Raw genomic sequence first — 16,249 nt, forward strand, 5'->3', positions numbered from 1 at the left:
TTCTAAACTGTAAAGTGCCATGGGATCACTGAATTATAAAATGAGTTTTTTTTTTTTGCAAACTATAAAATGAGTTACATTACAATTTACTCATTTCTTTTTTAAAAAAAAAAAGATTGATTGCAAAGTATCTAAATTAATTTTTTAAAAACTTACAAGTGCAAGAAAAGACCTCATGTTAAATTGGGAGAATGGACATGACTAAAAATTTATTCTACAAAAATCAATATAAAATAAATTATTGTTAAAATGAAAATATAAATTTATCTTTTTTCATGAACAAAACTTGTTATTAGTTTTTATTCACGAATAAGTTTTGTGGCTAGTGCTTGTGTTTGGATATGATTCCCCCTATTAAATTAGATATTTGAATTTGGTGAACGACCTAAGTTCACTATGAGTATTTTAATTATAGTTGTTATATTTTATTAATGCTTGAAAATTGCTCCTATTGTCTCAAATTATAAGACAGCATTGAAAAAATTTTGTTGTTTCAAATATAAGATAATTTAATAAAAATAAAATTTTACTAATAACACTTTCCCAACATTACCCTGTAAATTGAGAGAAAATTGAAATGATTGTAAATTTAAATTTAAAATAATATTAAATGATGAGTAATTTTTAAAGTTTATATTTTTATTTTAAAAAATAAGTTTATAAAGTATTATTATTAAGTTTTATTGATATGTATAATCTTATTTTAAATTATCTTATAATTTGAGATAAAAAGTATTAAAATATATTTTTTTAAAAAAATTCATCCTTATGTTTATCATTTAAAAAAATGTGAGATGTAATATTTTTTAAATATTATATAACAAAATTCTTGACAATTCAAATCAAGCAATTATTATCACAAAACGTGAGAAAGTGACTAAATTAGGATTGCTTGACAGACAAAGTTTTCAAATTCAAGATCAAAACTCTTTTTTTTATGTTTAAACATTTAAAATGTTTAAGAGACTTTAATATTTAAAGATTGTTTAAATAAATTATTTATAAATAAAAATTAATATAAAATAAGTTGTTATTAAAATAAAAATATTAACTTTTTTTAAAATAAAATTTATTTAAGTTTGAATATGTTTTTTTAAAAAGTAAAAAAAAATGATTTGACATTAATGTACTCATTCTTTCTTGTCATTCTCAATGTATATTTATTAAGCTGATATGTCAGTGTGTCACAAGAACCGTCATAGTATCTTCTCTTCCATCTCTGCAATGGTGTCCCTTGAAATTATTTCATCCTTTTCATTCAGCTCGAGTCTCCATCTTTGACTTGTCATCCTGGACTTCCACTGTGCTTGCTTGACCTGCTAAGGGAAGTGGCATCCATTTGAGGAGGAGATGGAGGAGGAGTAGGGATTCTTGATATCACAATCATCTGGCTCATGTTGCTTCTGGAATCTGTAATTGCACTTTCTAACGCATCTTCCACATTATTCACTGTTTCTTCTTCTGATGATTCCTCACTTGCGCCTGATATGCTGTAGAATGAATCTGATCTCACAGGGAAGTAATCTCTTCCTGTGATCCCACATATCTTGCCCTCCGCTATGAGAGTTAAAGCAGTGACCACCTGTAATCTCGTTAATCCCACCAAGAATTCAGCGCATCAGAGATTTGGTAATTATGACTATGGCTTTGTTTCTGAGATTATTGTGATTTTATACTTATATGGTTGTATGTAATGCCTAGATTTCTAGATGGTGGACGATGCCTTGTTTGGAATTAACTTAAAAATTATAATAATAGTGACTATGTTTAGAGAACTTGAATTTCTGTCCACTTATTGTGTGAAAATGGATCTAATTAGAAGGTTGTGAATATACAAGCAATGACCCAATATTGCCTTTGGCACTAATCTGCATTTCATTCTTCTGATACAGTGGTTTAACGAATAATGAAGACCTACCTCAGCCATGTTTAATCTCTTGTGAGGGTCCCTGCTTAGACATTTCTCTGCAATTCGAACCATCCAGAATAGTTGATGGAAATCATGAGAATTCATGATCCTTTCGTCGATTAGATCTGGATAATTCCTCTCTCTTAACAGTGGTCTTGCCTGCAAGAACAACGATGAGATCATAAGACAGAATCCAAGGAATTAACATGAGAATATTTAAGGGCAAAATCTTGGTCTTGCCATTGCAGTGATGAATCATATGGATCAGGCTTCTCTTCTGATTTTGTGGTTTTGTCATCTCTAGATGCATTTAAAGTAGGCATACTTTGTGTACATTTGAAGAGAACATGACCATATGATTCGGAGACAACCCCAGCCTGAATCATACTGGTCATTTCCTTTCTCTCTTCTTTTATTAATGGTGTTTTTGCTTATCTTTTTCTGGGAAAATTTCATCTTTCGAAATTTCCCAATTTTTAAAACTAAAAAGAAGGAAGAAAATTTTGGAGGTGGTTTAGTTGAAAAATCTTCACTCTCCTCTCCCAAAAGAAAACTCTCAAGCAGGAGGGAAGGTTTCTATGACACCTTCCCTTCGCTTCCATTACCCCTCCAAACATTCCCTGAAAGTCAACTTAAAGAAAAACATGATAAACAATTAATGTTCTCCACTTATGCTTGAAGATTCATCGGGATTGGCTGTAGTTAGTGAGCAACTATTTGCATCATATACCTACATTGGCTTTCTGGCCAAAACACATGCACACACACACCCACCGCCACACCCACCCCTACGTTGGCTGTAAAGAAAACTAAGTACCTACTAAAACGACAGAATTTGAGGGGGAAAATATTCCAATTTCCAAGGTTCAATCTCAAGCCAAAAAGGCCTAATATATTCCAATTTTAGTTTCCATCAGCAATTATATTGCAATATTTGACTAAGAAGAACTGGTCTTGGTGCTAACATGTAAAAATTAAAGTAAATAAAACATTATTAATAAATCCAGAGAAAACAAGTAGATAGAAAGTGTGGAAGTCTTTAAGAGCTCAATTTGTACCAAAAAAATTAAATATGTATGAATTAATAAAACTTAATGGCATTAATGTTGTTTACCCATCCCACAAGACTTCGGCCTTCAAGTCTTTGGTCTGTAGTCCTCATTCCAGTTATTAACTGCAATAGGATTACTCCAAAAGAGTAAACATCTATCTTAGTTGACACTTTGCCATATTCTGCATATTCTGGAGCCAAATATCCTAAAGTCCCAACAACCTCTGTCGAATGGATTGAGTCTTGATGTTGACTTCTAGCCAAACCAAAGTCTCCCAGCTATTATAGGCATTGATAAACAAAGAAAACACGTTATGTGATGTTGACTTCATGCCAAACCAAGGTCTCCCAGCTAGTACAAGCATTAATAAACAAAGAAAACAAGTTAAGTGATTATTAGTGAAGAACTAATTCAATGAGCCTAGAGTGGTTATTAGCCTCTATCCCTTAGGTTTTCTGTCTCATTTTCCTCATCACAAGAAGTGATGTTAATAATTTATGGTATGCCAAATATTTTGCAATCAATATCTAACTAATAACACATAAATGCTTTCTTACCAATGCTTGATGATCATGTGTTAAGAGGATATTGTTGGTCCTCATATCTCTGTGTATGATATTATTCTTATGCAAGTATAGCAGTCCTTTTGCAGATCCGATTGCTACTTTAATCCTATCTTCCCATCTTAGCGGAGCTCGACAGTGTTCTGCATAAATTTGGCAGAAGTTAGTCTGTAATAAACCGTATCAAGAGCATCCACATAAACCAAGAATATTCCATGTTGTAGAAAATTGATTCACAGGGACAATATTGCTAGTTTGTAACTCTTTTTCATATCTAATTGGTGTACTTTTCAAAAGGTTTAGATTGATGTTATGGTAATTATATTTTGAAGACTAAACTGTTAGAATTGGCATCTTTGGGGTACCAAAATAACAGGTCACTCTAAACTTAGACTATTAATCTTACGAGATAGGTGCTGATCCAGTGAACCATTGCATACATATTCATAAACAAGAAGCCTTTTGTTTCCTCCAGAACATGATCCCAAGATCTTGACTACATTCTCATGTCTTGCTTTGCTTAATAGATTCACCTCTGACTTAAACTCCTTCTCCCCTTGAAGGCTAGCATATTTGTGTTGCTTAACAGCAATTTTCATTCCATCTAACTGCCCTTTGTATACTGATCCAAATCCACCTTCTGATAGAAAATTCTTCTGGGAAAATCCTTTTGTGGCTTTGTAAAGCTCAGAGCAACTGAAGTCTTTTGACCATCCTGCTTTTGGTCTTTTGTTCTTGCACACTGAACAAACTGGGTTTGCAAACTCCTCTTTCATCTCAAGTTGAGGTGCTTCTGTTTGGCCTATCTCTGTACTCTCAGAATTGTCAAATATTGAATGTTTCCCTGATGTTTGGTGTTTAGTCTTCGGAAAATTTTGCTCCTCTTGGGACTTCAGAGAATGACTGGAAATCAGGGCTTTGGAAATTTGAAGACTTGAAACTCCAGTTTCCATGGGATGCTCACTTGATGATATGGTTCCTGTTTGATTCACCATAGGTTATCTCAATGTATTGTTTATTTGTCAAAAATCATAGATTGATTCTTCTTGATACATCACGTAAGGTATGCAGATTTAGACGAAATCATAGCTTTTCATAACAAGTTATTCCAAGCCTTTCAGTTGGAGTCATTGACTAAATTGGACAATTAGTCTTAAAATGCTCATGAGTCATGACATGGAGTTTCATAGTGTGGGTTATGTGGCTTAGAGAATCCAAAGTTTAATTTGACAAAAAGAAAACATATAAGATTTGGGAAACTTGAGTCTTTTAGTGCATCACCATAAATATTTGTATCATAATCTCTAACAGCAGTAAATATAGTTGGATATCATATAGGCAATAATATTATGGGAAAAGAATATCCTTACTCTTATGAGAAGATGGTTCCTCTGAGCTTCCTGGGATCATTTCCATGTTTCCTACATAATTTGAGCTCTCAGCAAATGATTTTATGTTCTCTGTTAGTTTTGGCTTTTTTAGCATTTGAATGCTATACCGATTCCTTATCCTATAAATGCCACAGGCGAGATTGTCCATGAAGTGCCTCTTATCTTTGTTCATGTGTCTGCATTAAGATGAAATTTTCCCAAGCTGAAGACAGTTTATATCAATAAGAAGTAGTCTTAAGTTTGTAGGTCGCAGCATCATAAAGTTAGTTGTAGTTTGCTTGATCCTGATATGCCATTGCCATTGCCAATATTACGAATGAGGCAATGATAGTTCACATAAAAGTTAATAGAGCAAGGTTAGAAAGATCAAAATCTAGACTAGCTATTCATGGACACTATGATGCCATGTCAAAGATCACCTTAAACTCAAAAGCGTGGCCTACTGAGTGGAGGCCAATGAATCGTTTTGTAACAAAATCCGAACTTTATTGTTTTCAGCTAAATGCCTGATTTCTCAAAACCTTGTAAGCTAATTTTCAATACTTATACAAATCTATCTAACCAGTAGTTAATTGGCTTTTCTTTTACTTGTAAGCAAGTTGCAGGCTAAGATATGGAAGCTGACCTATCAAGTATCAAGCATGTTGCCCTAAATTTATCGACAGCTTTACAAGTAACCTCTGGAGAAGGGTATGCAAGCACTCCTATCTGGAATACTATCTGAAATGTACCACAGCCAAGAGTGATTGCATCAGCCATTACAGTGAAAGACAATCAACTAGAGTCAGTAATCAGGGGAAAAAATAAGTATGATTGGTTAAAGTGGTAAGGAACTCAACAATGTTTAAGAAAATCAAATAGACAGAAAAAACTTCATTAGGAGAGTTTCCCCACACTCGGGACCTATCCTGACTCAAACTTAAATTTATCAATAATTTTGATACCAGATAATTTGTCAAAAATAATGCAGTTTTATAGCTTTTGCTATTATATTCTTCAATAAAAGCATAACTTGTGGAGCTGAGTTGGGGAAAAAAAATTGTTGGTTTTATTTTTACATTGGATGACCTGAATCAAACACTTAAGGAATTTAAGGGAAAGAAGTGATACATGTTGTGTTGTGTTGTGCTGTGCTGCTGTACAAACATTTGTTCCCCTAATGAAAGCTTTGTCATTTGTAATCCCATAAATCTTTTAATAGTGAGAATATTATCATGCTTCCAGGCATAAGAAGAAAAATCATGTTTAAAAGTTATTTCAAACATTTCGAATTCTAGTTTGTATGGCTTTGTTCCCTACTTGTGAAGTTTATGCAATCCCTTTATAATTTAGAGACCTATTTGAAGCCTTAAATACTCTAATAGCGTGATTTTTTCATTGAATTACTTGATACAGGCTATGAAGTTATATCAGAATGAACTCACATTTTTTGCTTCACAATACTCAGAAAGTTTCATGACTCTTGGTCTCTTACGATATTCTTCTTTTGTCTTGCAAAGTTCCTTTTGAAGAATTTTCAGATCTGTTGCAACAAATGATCTTGAATCCATCTTGACGATTTTGTTCCCTAACAAGAAAAAGGAAAAGAACAAGGACTTAGAAAGCCAGCTGTATCAGTAAGTGACGCAGCTTCAGACTCAAGTTGTATTTTTTGATTATTAGAGGCAATCCTATTCGAACCAGGGTTGGGCAAATGTGAGCACTCCTCTCAATGAGAATTCAAATCTTAGTTCATTACATTATGAAAAATTAGTTCTTTTTGTTTGACTCAACTCCATTTTATATAATGGAGATGACTCTAATGGTATTAAATAATAAGTTATTTTCTTTTTAAGGAAAAAAATAAATATAATCAAACAGCAAGACATACCAAATATAGCAAGAATTGTGAGCGCATCTCCAGGTTTTAGAGAAAGCTGTTTCAGAACCTTTTTTATTGCACAGGTGCTCACGTCTTCTGAAGCATCTTGTATCACCACTACCCTCTGAAGCTCTAAAGACATTTGTTTCCCCCTCTTAAAATCTCTGTTTGAAGTATTCCTCTCAAATTTTTCTTTGATACTGACCCCCAATTTCTTATTTAAAACAGGAATGAATGATAATTAGTTAACATTACACTTCAACCATAATGACCTTTTCCTTCACTTTCATTTGCTTTCCCTAAAAGTTTGTGTGTTTCTGATAAATGATCTATTCATGAACAAAGTGAGTCGTAATCACGACCAAAAGGGAGGGGGGAAAAATCAAAGAGAGTCCACGCACGCACACACTTCTGTGTAACTATGCTTCAAAAAGTCTCATAACAAAAAACAAAACAGTGTAGGAAAAGAAGTAAAAGGGGAGTGATGAGAGGATAAGAGCTTCTCAAGAGGTAGATTGCTCATAGCAGTATATTCGGATATTCAATGTGAGGGTATGAAAGTAAGGAGGAGATTTTATGAACAATTTCTAAGAATATTATATTATTTTTGGAGATTCTATTTTAATTTGATATTGTTGGGATCTAAGATGCATTCGATCAATCCTAAGCTTTTAAACGAAGTCTCGGAGGTGGTTTTTTTGGTTGGTAATAGACTTCTAAAATAATAGGATCATTGTCAGTACAGTTAGGCAGATGGTCATCATATTTTGCCAAAAGGAAAAAAACAAAAGAAAAGAAAAGAAAAAGAAGAAAGAAAGAAAGAAAAAAGAAAAAGAAAGAAAGAATTCTTCCGATGGGTAATATGTCTTTATTTTATAATATAGTATCTGATATTTGGTATAATCCAAATTATGATTGAGTATTATTAAATCTAGATAGGGGTTACTCTTCTAAAAATATTTTTTTTTTTACATTTTATCAACTGTTAGGGATAAGATGTTAAGATTTGCCTAGATTGAAAGAAACAAAAATGTTATCAATTGTTTTGGGCAAACCACTAGTTCATTATGATAATTGAAAATATACACACACACATTCAAGCTTCTGGTAATGTAGTCTATGAACATGCTAAATGAAATTGGTGACAACAACAATGAAACAACTTTGGGATTTTTCAGATTTGGATGATTCAAGAAGTTTGGTTGGGCCTCAATTTCTTTTGTCTCTCATATTTATTACTTTTTACCTCAAACTATTCCTCTTAATTGTGCATGCAAATATAAGCAATCAATAGAGGTGGTTTCTAATGCAAATGATTAAAAGAAGGGATACTTTAGGAAAACTAACAAAATTTTTTAAACAACTAAGTAACTCAATAATTTTCTTAATATGTGTGAATCAGTTATCACGAAAATCTTATATACTTGATTTGTATATTTAAATTATTTTTTTCACATCAAGACATGTAGATTTTTTTTATAAATTATCTATTTTATTAAAAAAACTTTTATTATGAATATTTTAAAATTTATTTGTCTTAATTTAATTAGATAAAATTTTTTTTTATTTCATCGCTCGATATCTTCAAAAACTTGGGGGTATTATTACATTTTATCCAAACTAATTCGAACCCTCCCTTGTGTAGGATTGTTATTACCAACGGTGGCCTCACAAGTATATTGAAAATATTTTTGACATATTTATTTAATATGATTGTATATCTTAAAACTTAAATTTGAGAGTCTAAGATAAATTGATTCAACTTTTTTAACCAATTGAACCAAGTGCTTTTCAATTGGATAAAAATATATTAAATATATACTCCCTTCAGGCCTTAGTGTAGGATACCTTTTAGAAGTCTTGTTGGTCCAAAATATAAGGCTTTGTGTAATCTTTATAATTATTTTTCAACTATACCTCTATTTTATTTATTACTCTTTTTTAAAAAATGATGCATTGAAATTAATTATCATTATTAAAGCATTTATATAGAGTATTTAATAAGGATAAATTTGAAAAGATGTAATTTTTTTTTTAAGAAATCAAAGTTTCAACTAACATTTCTTTTAGAATCGTGAATTAATTATCAATGTCCAGATATTTTGGTTCGGAGGGAGTAAAGCTAAATTTCAAAGTCTTGCCCTTTGTTATCTGACTTCTAAATTTAAGATCAAAAGAAGTATATTGTGGCTTATTTTTTGACTGAACTTCAGTATACCAAGTCTTTGACATATGTTAATCTAGTTGGAAATTGAGGACACTTTTTTGAAAGCATATTTCTTATGAAAAATGTAAGAGTAAAAGGATAAAAATACCCACAAAGCGATCAACCAAAGGCACTCAGTATCCTAAAGTAAGAAAAAAGGTAAAAATATCCATAAAATTACATGACTAGATGCAAAAGTGATCAAACCGTTAACTTTAACCTAACACCGTTAACTTTAACCATTAAATGTTGATTATGCATGTCATGTGTCAGTTGAGAATTTTTTTGTCCGTGTCAAAGAAAAAATGATTAACTTCTACTTAGGTATCAGCTAAATAATCAACATTTAAAAAATTTAATGGATTAATCACTTTTGCACTAATTTTAATAATATTATAGGTATTTTTACTCTCATACTCTCATGCTTCTCTTAACATCATGTTATCTTAACTAAGAAAATCCCAAGGACCACTTTTGTCAGGGCAATCTTTAATGTGTTTGGTAATACTTACTTCTAGTTAAAACGTTATTTTGAACAAAATAATCTTAGTCAAAAGATATATAATCACTTTTTTAACTAGTTATTAAACAAGAATAATTCTCCCTCAATGTAAAAAGAGATATTGAGTTAGACAATAATTGAGCCAAGCACATTTTTCATACAATGCTCAAAAACTAAGGACCACTTTTGCATAGTATAAATTTTATATTTTATATTGATTTAAACATGCACAACAATGATAGATTATATTTTGTAAATATTTTTATATTAATTTTATATTATGTATTAATTTAAATTTTTTTAATGTGTTTGGTAATTAGTTATTCTAATCAAAATCACGTTTTTGACCAAAATAATGAGAATAATTTAATTTTAAAGAGACACACATGATACATTCATCAATTTTCAATTCACATGGAGCTTTAATTTTGTTTTCATGGTAACAAACAAGTTGATCAATGATCAGGCTACAAAACAAACAAACAAGTTGACATATGGGATGGCTTGCCATGTCATCGTATGTTTAATAATAATAATAATAATAATAATAATAATAATATTGTCTGCTGACATGGCTGGTATAAGGGAATTTATGCCTCTCAACCTATTTAATTAATAATATGCTTGGACACTACCACTTTAACTGGGACTAATGCAAAGCGCGAAGGGGTGCTTCCACACAATTCCATTGCTCTTTTGAAAATTTTTAAATTTTATTTGTAAAATAAATGTAAAAATTAGTTTTAGGTCCTCCATATTTTAGATGATTTTCAATTTTGCTCCTCTACATGTGTTTTTAGATTTGTTATTATTATATACTGTCTCAAATTATAAAATATTTTTAATTTTTTTAACATTTTAAAATATAAAATATTTTAATAAAATTAAAGTTTCACTAATTATACTTTTTTTAATACTATCCTTTTAATATATTTTCTTTTTATAAATAAAATATTAAATGAAGTGCTATTTTAAAAATAAAGGTATACAATATATTTAATAAAATTTATTAATATTTATAATTTTGTTTAAAAATTGGAAGGGAGAGTATGTTAAATAATCTATAGCTTAAAAATAAGGAAAAACATAATTATGTTCATCAATTTTTATAATTTTATTGAATTTTTTTTAATTTTTATAAATTTTTTCAGTATTTTCATTACTTGTAATTTAAAAAAAAATTGGGTGATATTTATTACTTTAATTTATATAATTTTAATATTTTTAATCTAAAAATATTATAAAATTTAAAGTTAAAATTCAATAAAATTATAAAAATCAATACTTATGTTTTGCCTAAGGTTGTTTTGCATTTTCACTCGGCGAGTTCGTCATCCCCATTTCGTAGCTGAAGCTGAGCAAGGAACTCTCAACTCTCAAGCTTCGTGTTCTTCACGTGAATCTCTCCTCCAATGTCTCTCACTATTAAATTTACTCACCGCTTTCTCTGGATACATCCTTCACGTCCTCATTCCTACGTACTTCTTTTAAGCCTAATTATTACCATTTTTGTTCGCTTCTTATCAATCAGATTGTTTTTTTTTTTTTTGTTTCATTTTCTGTGGATTTCATTTCATGCTCTTCTTCTGACCCTTCTCTTTATATATGCGCTAATTCGGGTTCAAGAGCTTGAATGATAGCGTACTCATGCGCAGTTACTGCGCTAAGCGGAGTAATGCCCATCTGCATCATCACAGCCTCCGTAGATGGCCTTGCTTGGCGAATAGCAGCGACAATGTGAGTAATCTATCACGAAATTCGACTAATTTCTTCTTTCTCCTTTTCTTGTTGCTTTTTCATAATTAACTTTTTATGTGCGGGAGTGATTTTTTAATTCATTAGTTTATTAGAATTTGAATTTTATATTGCAAAATCTGCTGCTTGTTCTTCATGACAGTTTCTGCCGTCAAATGCTTTCTTTCTAGTTCATTTTACTGTCAAATTTGTTCCCTTTTGTTATTTTTCTTACTATCGACGAAATTGGAGGCTATAAGTTTATGTGTATTGGATTGATTAGAGTTTCATATCCTCATTCTTCAATGGTACGATGCCTTGATGGTTAAAGATTTTCATGGAAAATGTATTTTATTGTAAGTTATAATGACATAAACTTCAAATGAATGGTTAAGAGTCTCTTGAAAATGATTGTTTTGTTGACTATAATGACAACGCACAGCCAAACAAAAAAAAAAAAAACAAAAACAAAAACAAAAAACAAAACAAAACAAAAAAGATTTGCAGAATGATAGAGAAAGACTATTTGTCTCAGGAAGTCACTAAAGATAATAGATAAATAGGTTACACTATCCTCTTATAGAAGATCAAAAAATTTAAAGTTTCTGGATTTTTTTTATAAACTTTCTTCCGCATGAAACGTTTTACGAGTGCAATAAATTATGTCTATGACTTTACTTTTTTTTATGACTAACTGGATTATCGTCATATATCTCTTGTTGGTGTAAGGTCAGACACATGAGCTATCAGACGCATGCAAGCATGAAGGTACATGACTACTTATGTTTATTGAAGCATGCAATAATGTAGATCTTTTCATGTTAACTAAATATGAATTCTAATTCCGTATGATGAGCCAGAGTGTTCATTATTTATGTATAGGGCGACTACTTATAGATTATATATTGTTTCATTTTTTTTTTCTCGTAGAATTTTGAATTAAGGACATTATTTTCTGGTCAAACGGTTGTGGATTAAATTTCCAATCAAGTCATTCAGATTTGAGCATCTAGTTAAATTGTAAAAGTTGCCATCTGTCATAATGCATACACTGCACATGCCACCATCGATCACTGGCTATGGAAATCCCTAATCCAATTGTTGGTTTCTCTTATTTTGTGAAAAATGTGAAATTTAGAACTGTGTTGTGAAGTTTGAACACCTTGGAGGGCAATGTGTTATTATATGAAAAAAAAAAAAAACACCTTGGTGGATTTAGTTACTTTCTAGTTTGTTTTTCATCTAGTGCAGGCTGTTTACCTATATACTGAGTTGAATAGAGTTATATTCAAATGTTTGAGTGTGTAACTTGTGACAATTGACTAGGTGTTATGTGCTTAGAAGGAATGTAATAGATTAAATTGTTTCATTGTTTCAACTGGAAGGGAAGAGGGGAAATGGTCAAGTCAATGAGCTCAAATTCATAGCTATATATGGGATTTTATCATTTATTCGTAGCATGGACATCTTGGTCTTCATTTTGATTTGAAGTTTCAAGTATCTTAAGTCATAACCACCACAGGGCATTTTTAGGTTCATCAGAAAGAGAAGAGACAACAGAAGCGGAGTCCCTGACATCCAACAAGTATGTATTACCTGCCCTGTTTTGCTCTTTTAGAAATTGACTAAGGCCAGAAAATTTCTTATCTGCTTTATCTTGTATCTTACATAATAAGTTGATGAGGTGTGATTGTTTCTTGACAAGCAACCTCATGGAGTAGGTTGATGAATAATGATAAAAAAAAAAAAATTAAGGAATGAGCATAACAAGTAGAGAAACAGATGCATCATTTGTTTGGGGGATGGAGAAAATTGCAGGGAATGACAAAGGGAGGGAGGAATGAAGGTCTACTCTTTCCTTTATTCCCAGAGAGGATGCAGAAAGAAGGCTACAATGATACCTAATCAAAACCTTCATCTTTCATTACTAATCAATTAAGTATGGAAATTATGATCGCCCCTTCCCTCTCCCACACTGTTTTCTCATTGTTGACATTAAGAAATTGTGTAAATTGCTGATGGTGCCAACTTTCTTGTTCTGACAGATATTTCTTTGCTTAAACAGCTTTAGCCAGCTCTCATTTGTTTGATATATCAGGATCCTGAAGAAACTGAAGAGATATGGAGTGTCTGGAATCCTTTCCTATGGACTATTGAACACAGCATACTATCTCCCAACATTTCTTTTTGTATGGTATGTGAACACGTGTAAGATTTTTTTTTTTTAAAACTGTAGTATATTGATAATACATATAGTATGGGTGTGCGATATATGGTTGGGCTAATATCGTAAGTAGTCCTAGATTTGGCTAAGGCCCGCCCTTGTTCTGGAGTTATAGCTTAGGTTCTTGGGCTAAGGCATTGAATCAGTTCACATTTGTTAAGAATCTCACTTCTTCTAACTTCTTATCTATCACTTGTTTTTAAGGTGACATGCATTGGGTTATTTTTTTAGCCCTTGAATGCCCTTGGATAAAATGCTATATCCAACATTAACTTGGAATTTGTTGTTTGTTTGTTAGGCTATACGTGGTTCCAGCACCTAAAAGGATGGGTTATCTTGCCGCTGTCGAACGGTAAGAACATCCATATTACCCTATCTCTCATGATTTCTCCTTTTAACTGCTGTCAGTATTAAGGATAATAACTTTTGACCTTTGTCCAGATTTCTCAAAGTGATGGCCATGGTCTGGGCTGGTAGCCAAGTGACAAAACTTGTAAGAGCTGGAGGGTGAGCTGCCTTCTTGAACTCTTTAACATGACTAACTTTGTAATTATCTCTCTTGTGGTCTTTAGTTAGTCTAGAACATTTTTAAATTTTTTTCACTGTTTTTCATATGCTATAACTCCTATTGTTGATGGGAATTTTCTTTCAAATTTTTAGCTGAATGGAAGTGATCATCTAGATTGTTTGAGTAGCAGCATGGAAGTTCTTTTTTGGAAAAAATATGCTTAGATTGTGATTTTAGGTGTTTTCTATTTAGGTTATGTTATGGAATTATGGCATTTGGAGGATGTCTCGTATGGAGTGAATAATGTGACACTGAATTGTAAAGAAGTTCCATGATAGGATTTTTTTAGGGAATTTGATAATCAACTTATAAAGAAACTTTACCTCAGTCTTGTCCTTCCTGATTCGTTGCACATCTTGAAGACCAAAGCTGTGATAAAACCAGTGGATAATGGAGGAAGAGGGATTAGCTCTCTTTGCATTCATTGTTATGGTTGTTGATTTTGTTTGGGGAGAATTACAGCAAGTCTTGTTCTGCATTTTAACAACAATCCATTCTGAATTGGTCCTTGTCCGTGATAAATTCTCTTGAGAGGGGGCTGGCTGTAATTCTCACCTTTGTTTTTGTGGAGTACTCACAATTGGAAAATGCCCTTTTGTAAATTTTGCAGCGCATAAACCTAGGAGGTTACTAGTATAATGACAACCATTTCATGCAATTGACTTTTTTCTTGTGCAGAGCTTTAGCAATGGCCCCTTTTGTAGACAGAGGATTGTCATGGTTTACTATCAAGTTCCAGTTTGAGTCTCAGGGGAAGGTAATCTCCTGAACTACTTTTTCCTCTTGCTCCCTCCCTCTCTCTCTCTCTACAGGGGCACGTGCGCATGTGCGTGTGTTTTGGTTTACTATGAAGTTCCAGTTTGAGTCTCACGCCTTGTTCCTTAACGGTTCCTCAGCAACAGTGCTATGATCAATTTTTAAAATTCTAACCTAACCAATTATCTAGAATTTTTTTTTTTAAATACCTCGCTTCCTCCACGTGTAATAATTTGTTTAAAAAGAATTGATAATAAGTACTTGATATTATACTTAGATATTTTTGTTGGACAGAAACTATTTTGATCCTTGTAGTTAGTGTCATAATCAATTTAAAATCTTCATAGATTTGTTTACAACAATCTAGGTGTTGAAAGGATGACATTGTTTCAATCCTATAGAATATATGATTTTTAAAAGACCCTTGAGGAGACCAAGATTGTGGTACGAAATGCTCTCTGTGAGTATCTAAGTGGATTGATTCTTTCACTTGATAACTAGCCTTTGAGGCATCACCCTAGAGCATCCATCCATTGGTTACATCCCATGTTTTATAGAATATTTATGTGTTCGTTATTCCATCTCGATAGTGAGCTTTTAGATCTCATCACGTTACTGATATAGGATATTCACACACTCTTGTAATGGTGAAATTGAAATGAAATTATACTTTTTGAGTCCTAAAGTATTGATGCAAAGCATATGTGGAGTCCAATTGATAATTAACTAACTTCCACCAACAAATGGCCTAATTGGTAAGAATTTGACTTATATCCTACAAAGTTGTGAGATCGAATCCACTCTTGATGTGAAAATTTTGTTGGTAAGCAATCTCTAAGTAGTTCTATAAATGATCTTTGAGCCTAAAGACATTCTCTGATTCAAGTATGTCCCAACTTAACTCACCTAAGCTTCCATTTTTTTTTTCTGGAAAAAAATAATTACCTCACCTTCCAAGAAGCACAATGAAAGTTTTTGTCTTGTTAAAATCAGTATTATTATATTATACTTGTGCCATTCTATGGCCTAACTAAATGATTGAACAATCTGCATTCTGCAGGCGTTCATGGCAATCGTGGCGTTTTGTTTTGGGTTGGCAATTGTCATATTTTTGGTGATCACATTGCTTTGGGCATGATTTATGAGACATCTGATTAGAGCCAATTAACTTTGTATCACCTGAAAATTTGTATTAAAGCATGTTCAATTATCTCTTGATTCTTCCCCCTTGAAATCTTTGCCAAAATTGCTGAAAATGTTAAGCTCCTTAATTTTTGCCAAGGAGCTTTTTTGGCCCCAATTTGTGAAAAAAAAAAAACTATAATTAATCTCTTGATCTGTTAGTCTCAGCGTGATATATAGGAATTTATGATAGTCCCATAATAGAGTTCTCAATAAAATTTATTAAAAAATATATTATAAATACTGAGTTAGAAATAAAAATTTTAACAACGAAAATTATATTTATAATTTAAATATATTA

General features: G+C 31.7%; 2 protein-coding genes across 3 annotated transcripts; one reads left to right on the forward strand and one right to left on the reverse strand.

Annotated features, from left to right (window-relative positions):
• Positions 1-1,285: 1,285 nt before the first annotated feature.
• LOC129316642 (probable serine/threonine-protein kinase PBL2) lies at positions 1,286-7,630 on the reverse strand. The gene is made up of 9 exons (XM_054961050.1): positions 6,786-7,630; positions 6,340-6,482; positions 5,541-5,635; positions 4,895-5,091; positions 3,931-4,503; positions 3,519-3,667; positions 3,024-3,239; positions 1,856-2,068; positions 1,286-1,582 (listed from the first exon to the last, which is right to left on the reverse strand). The coding sequence occupies exons 1-9, from the start codon at positions 6,916-6,918 to the stop codon at positions 1,286-1,288; spliced, it is 2,016 nt and encodes a 671-aa protein (XP_054817025.1). The 5' UTR covers positions 6,919-7,630.
• A 3,173-nt stretch (positions 7,631-10,803) lies between these two features.
• Positions 10,804-16,050, forward strand: LOC129316208 (uncharacterized). Of its 2 annotated transcripts, none has more exons than XM_054960511.1 (9): positions 10,804-10,962; positions 11,111-11,221; positions 11,953-11,986; positions 12,752-12,803; positions 13,317-13,412; positions 13,741-13,794; positions 13,884-13,949; positions 14,689-14,767; positions 15,827-16,050. In XM_054960511.1, the coding sequence occupies exons 1-9, from the start codon at positions 10,897-10,899 to the stop codon at positions 15,902-15,904; spliced, it is 636 nt and encodes a 211-aa protein (XP_054816486.1). In that variant the 5' UTR covers positions 10,804-10,896; the 3' UTR covers positions 15,905-16,050. The 2 variants fall into 2 exon arrangements, with proteins under 2 accessions (XP_054816486.1, XP_054816488.1); XM_054960513.1 differs by having other exon boundaries at positions 10,806-10,880.
• The last annotated feature ends 199 nt before the right edge of the window (positions 16,051-16,249 follow it).

This window comes from Prosopis cineraria, unplaced genomic scaffold (assembly GCF_029017545.1).
Source record: "Prosopis cineraria cultivar Desert tree isolate PC_DT_omini unplaced genomic scaffold, ASM2901754v1 PC7, whole genome shotgun sequence".
In the NCBI taxonomy this organism is placed as follows: Eukaryota; Viridiplantae; Streptophyta; class Magnoliopsida; order Fabales; family Fabaceae; genus Prosopis; species Prosopis cineraria.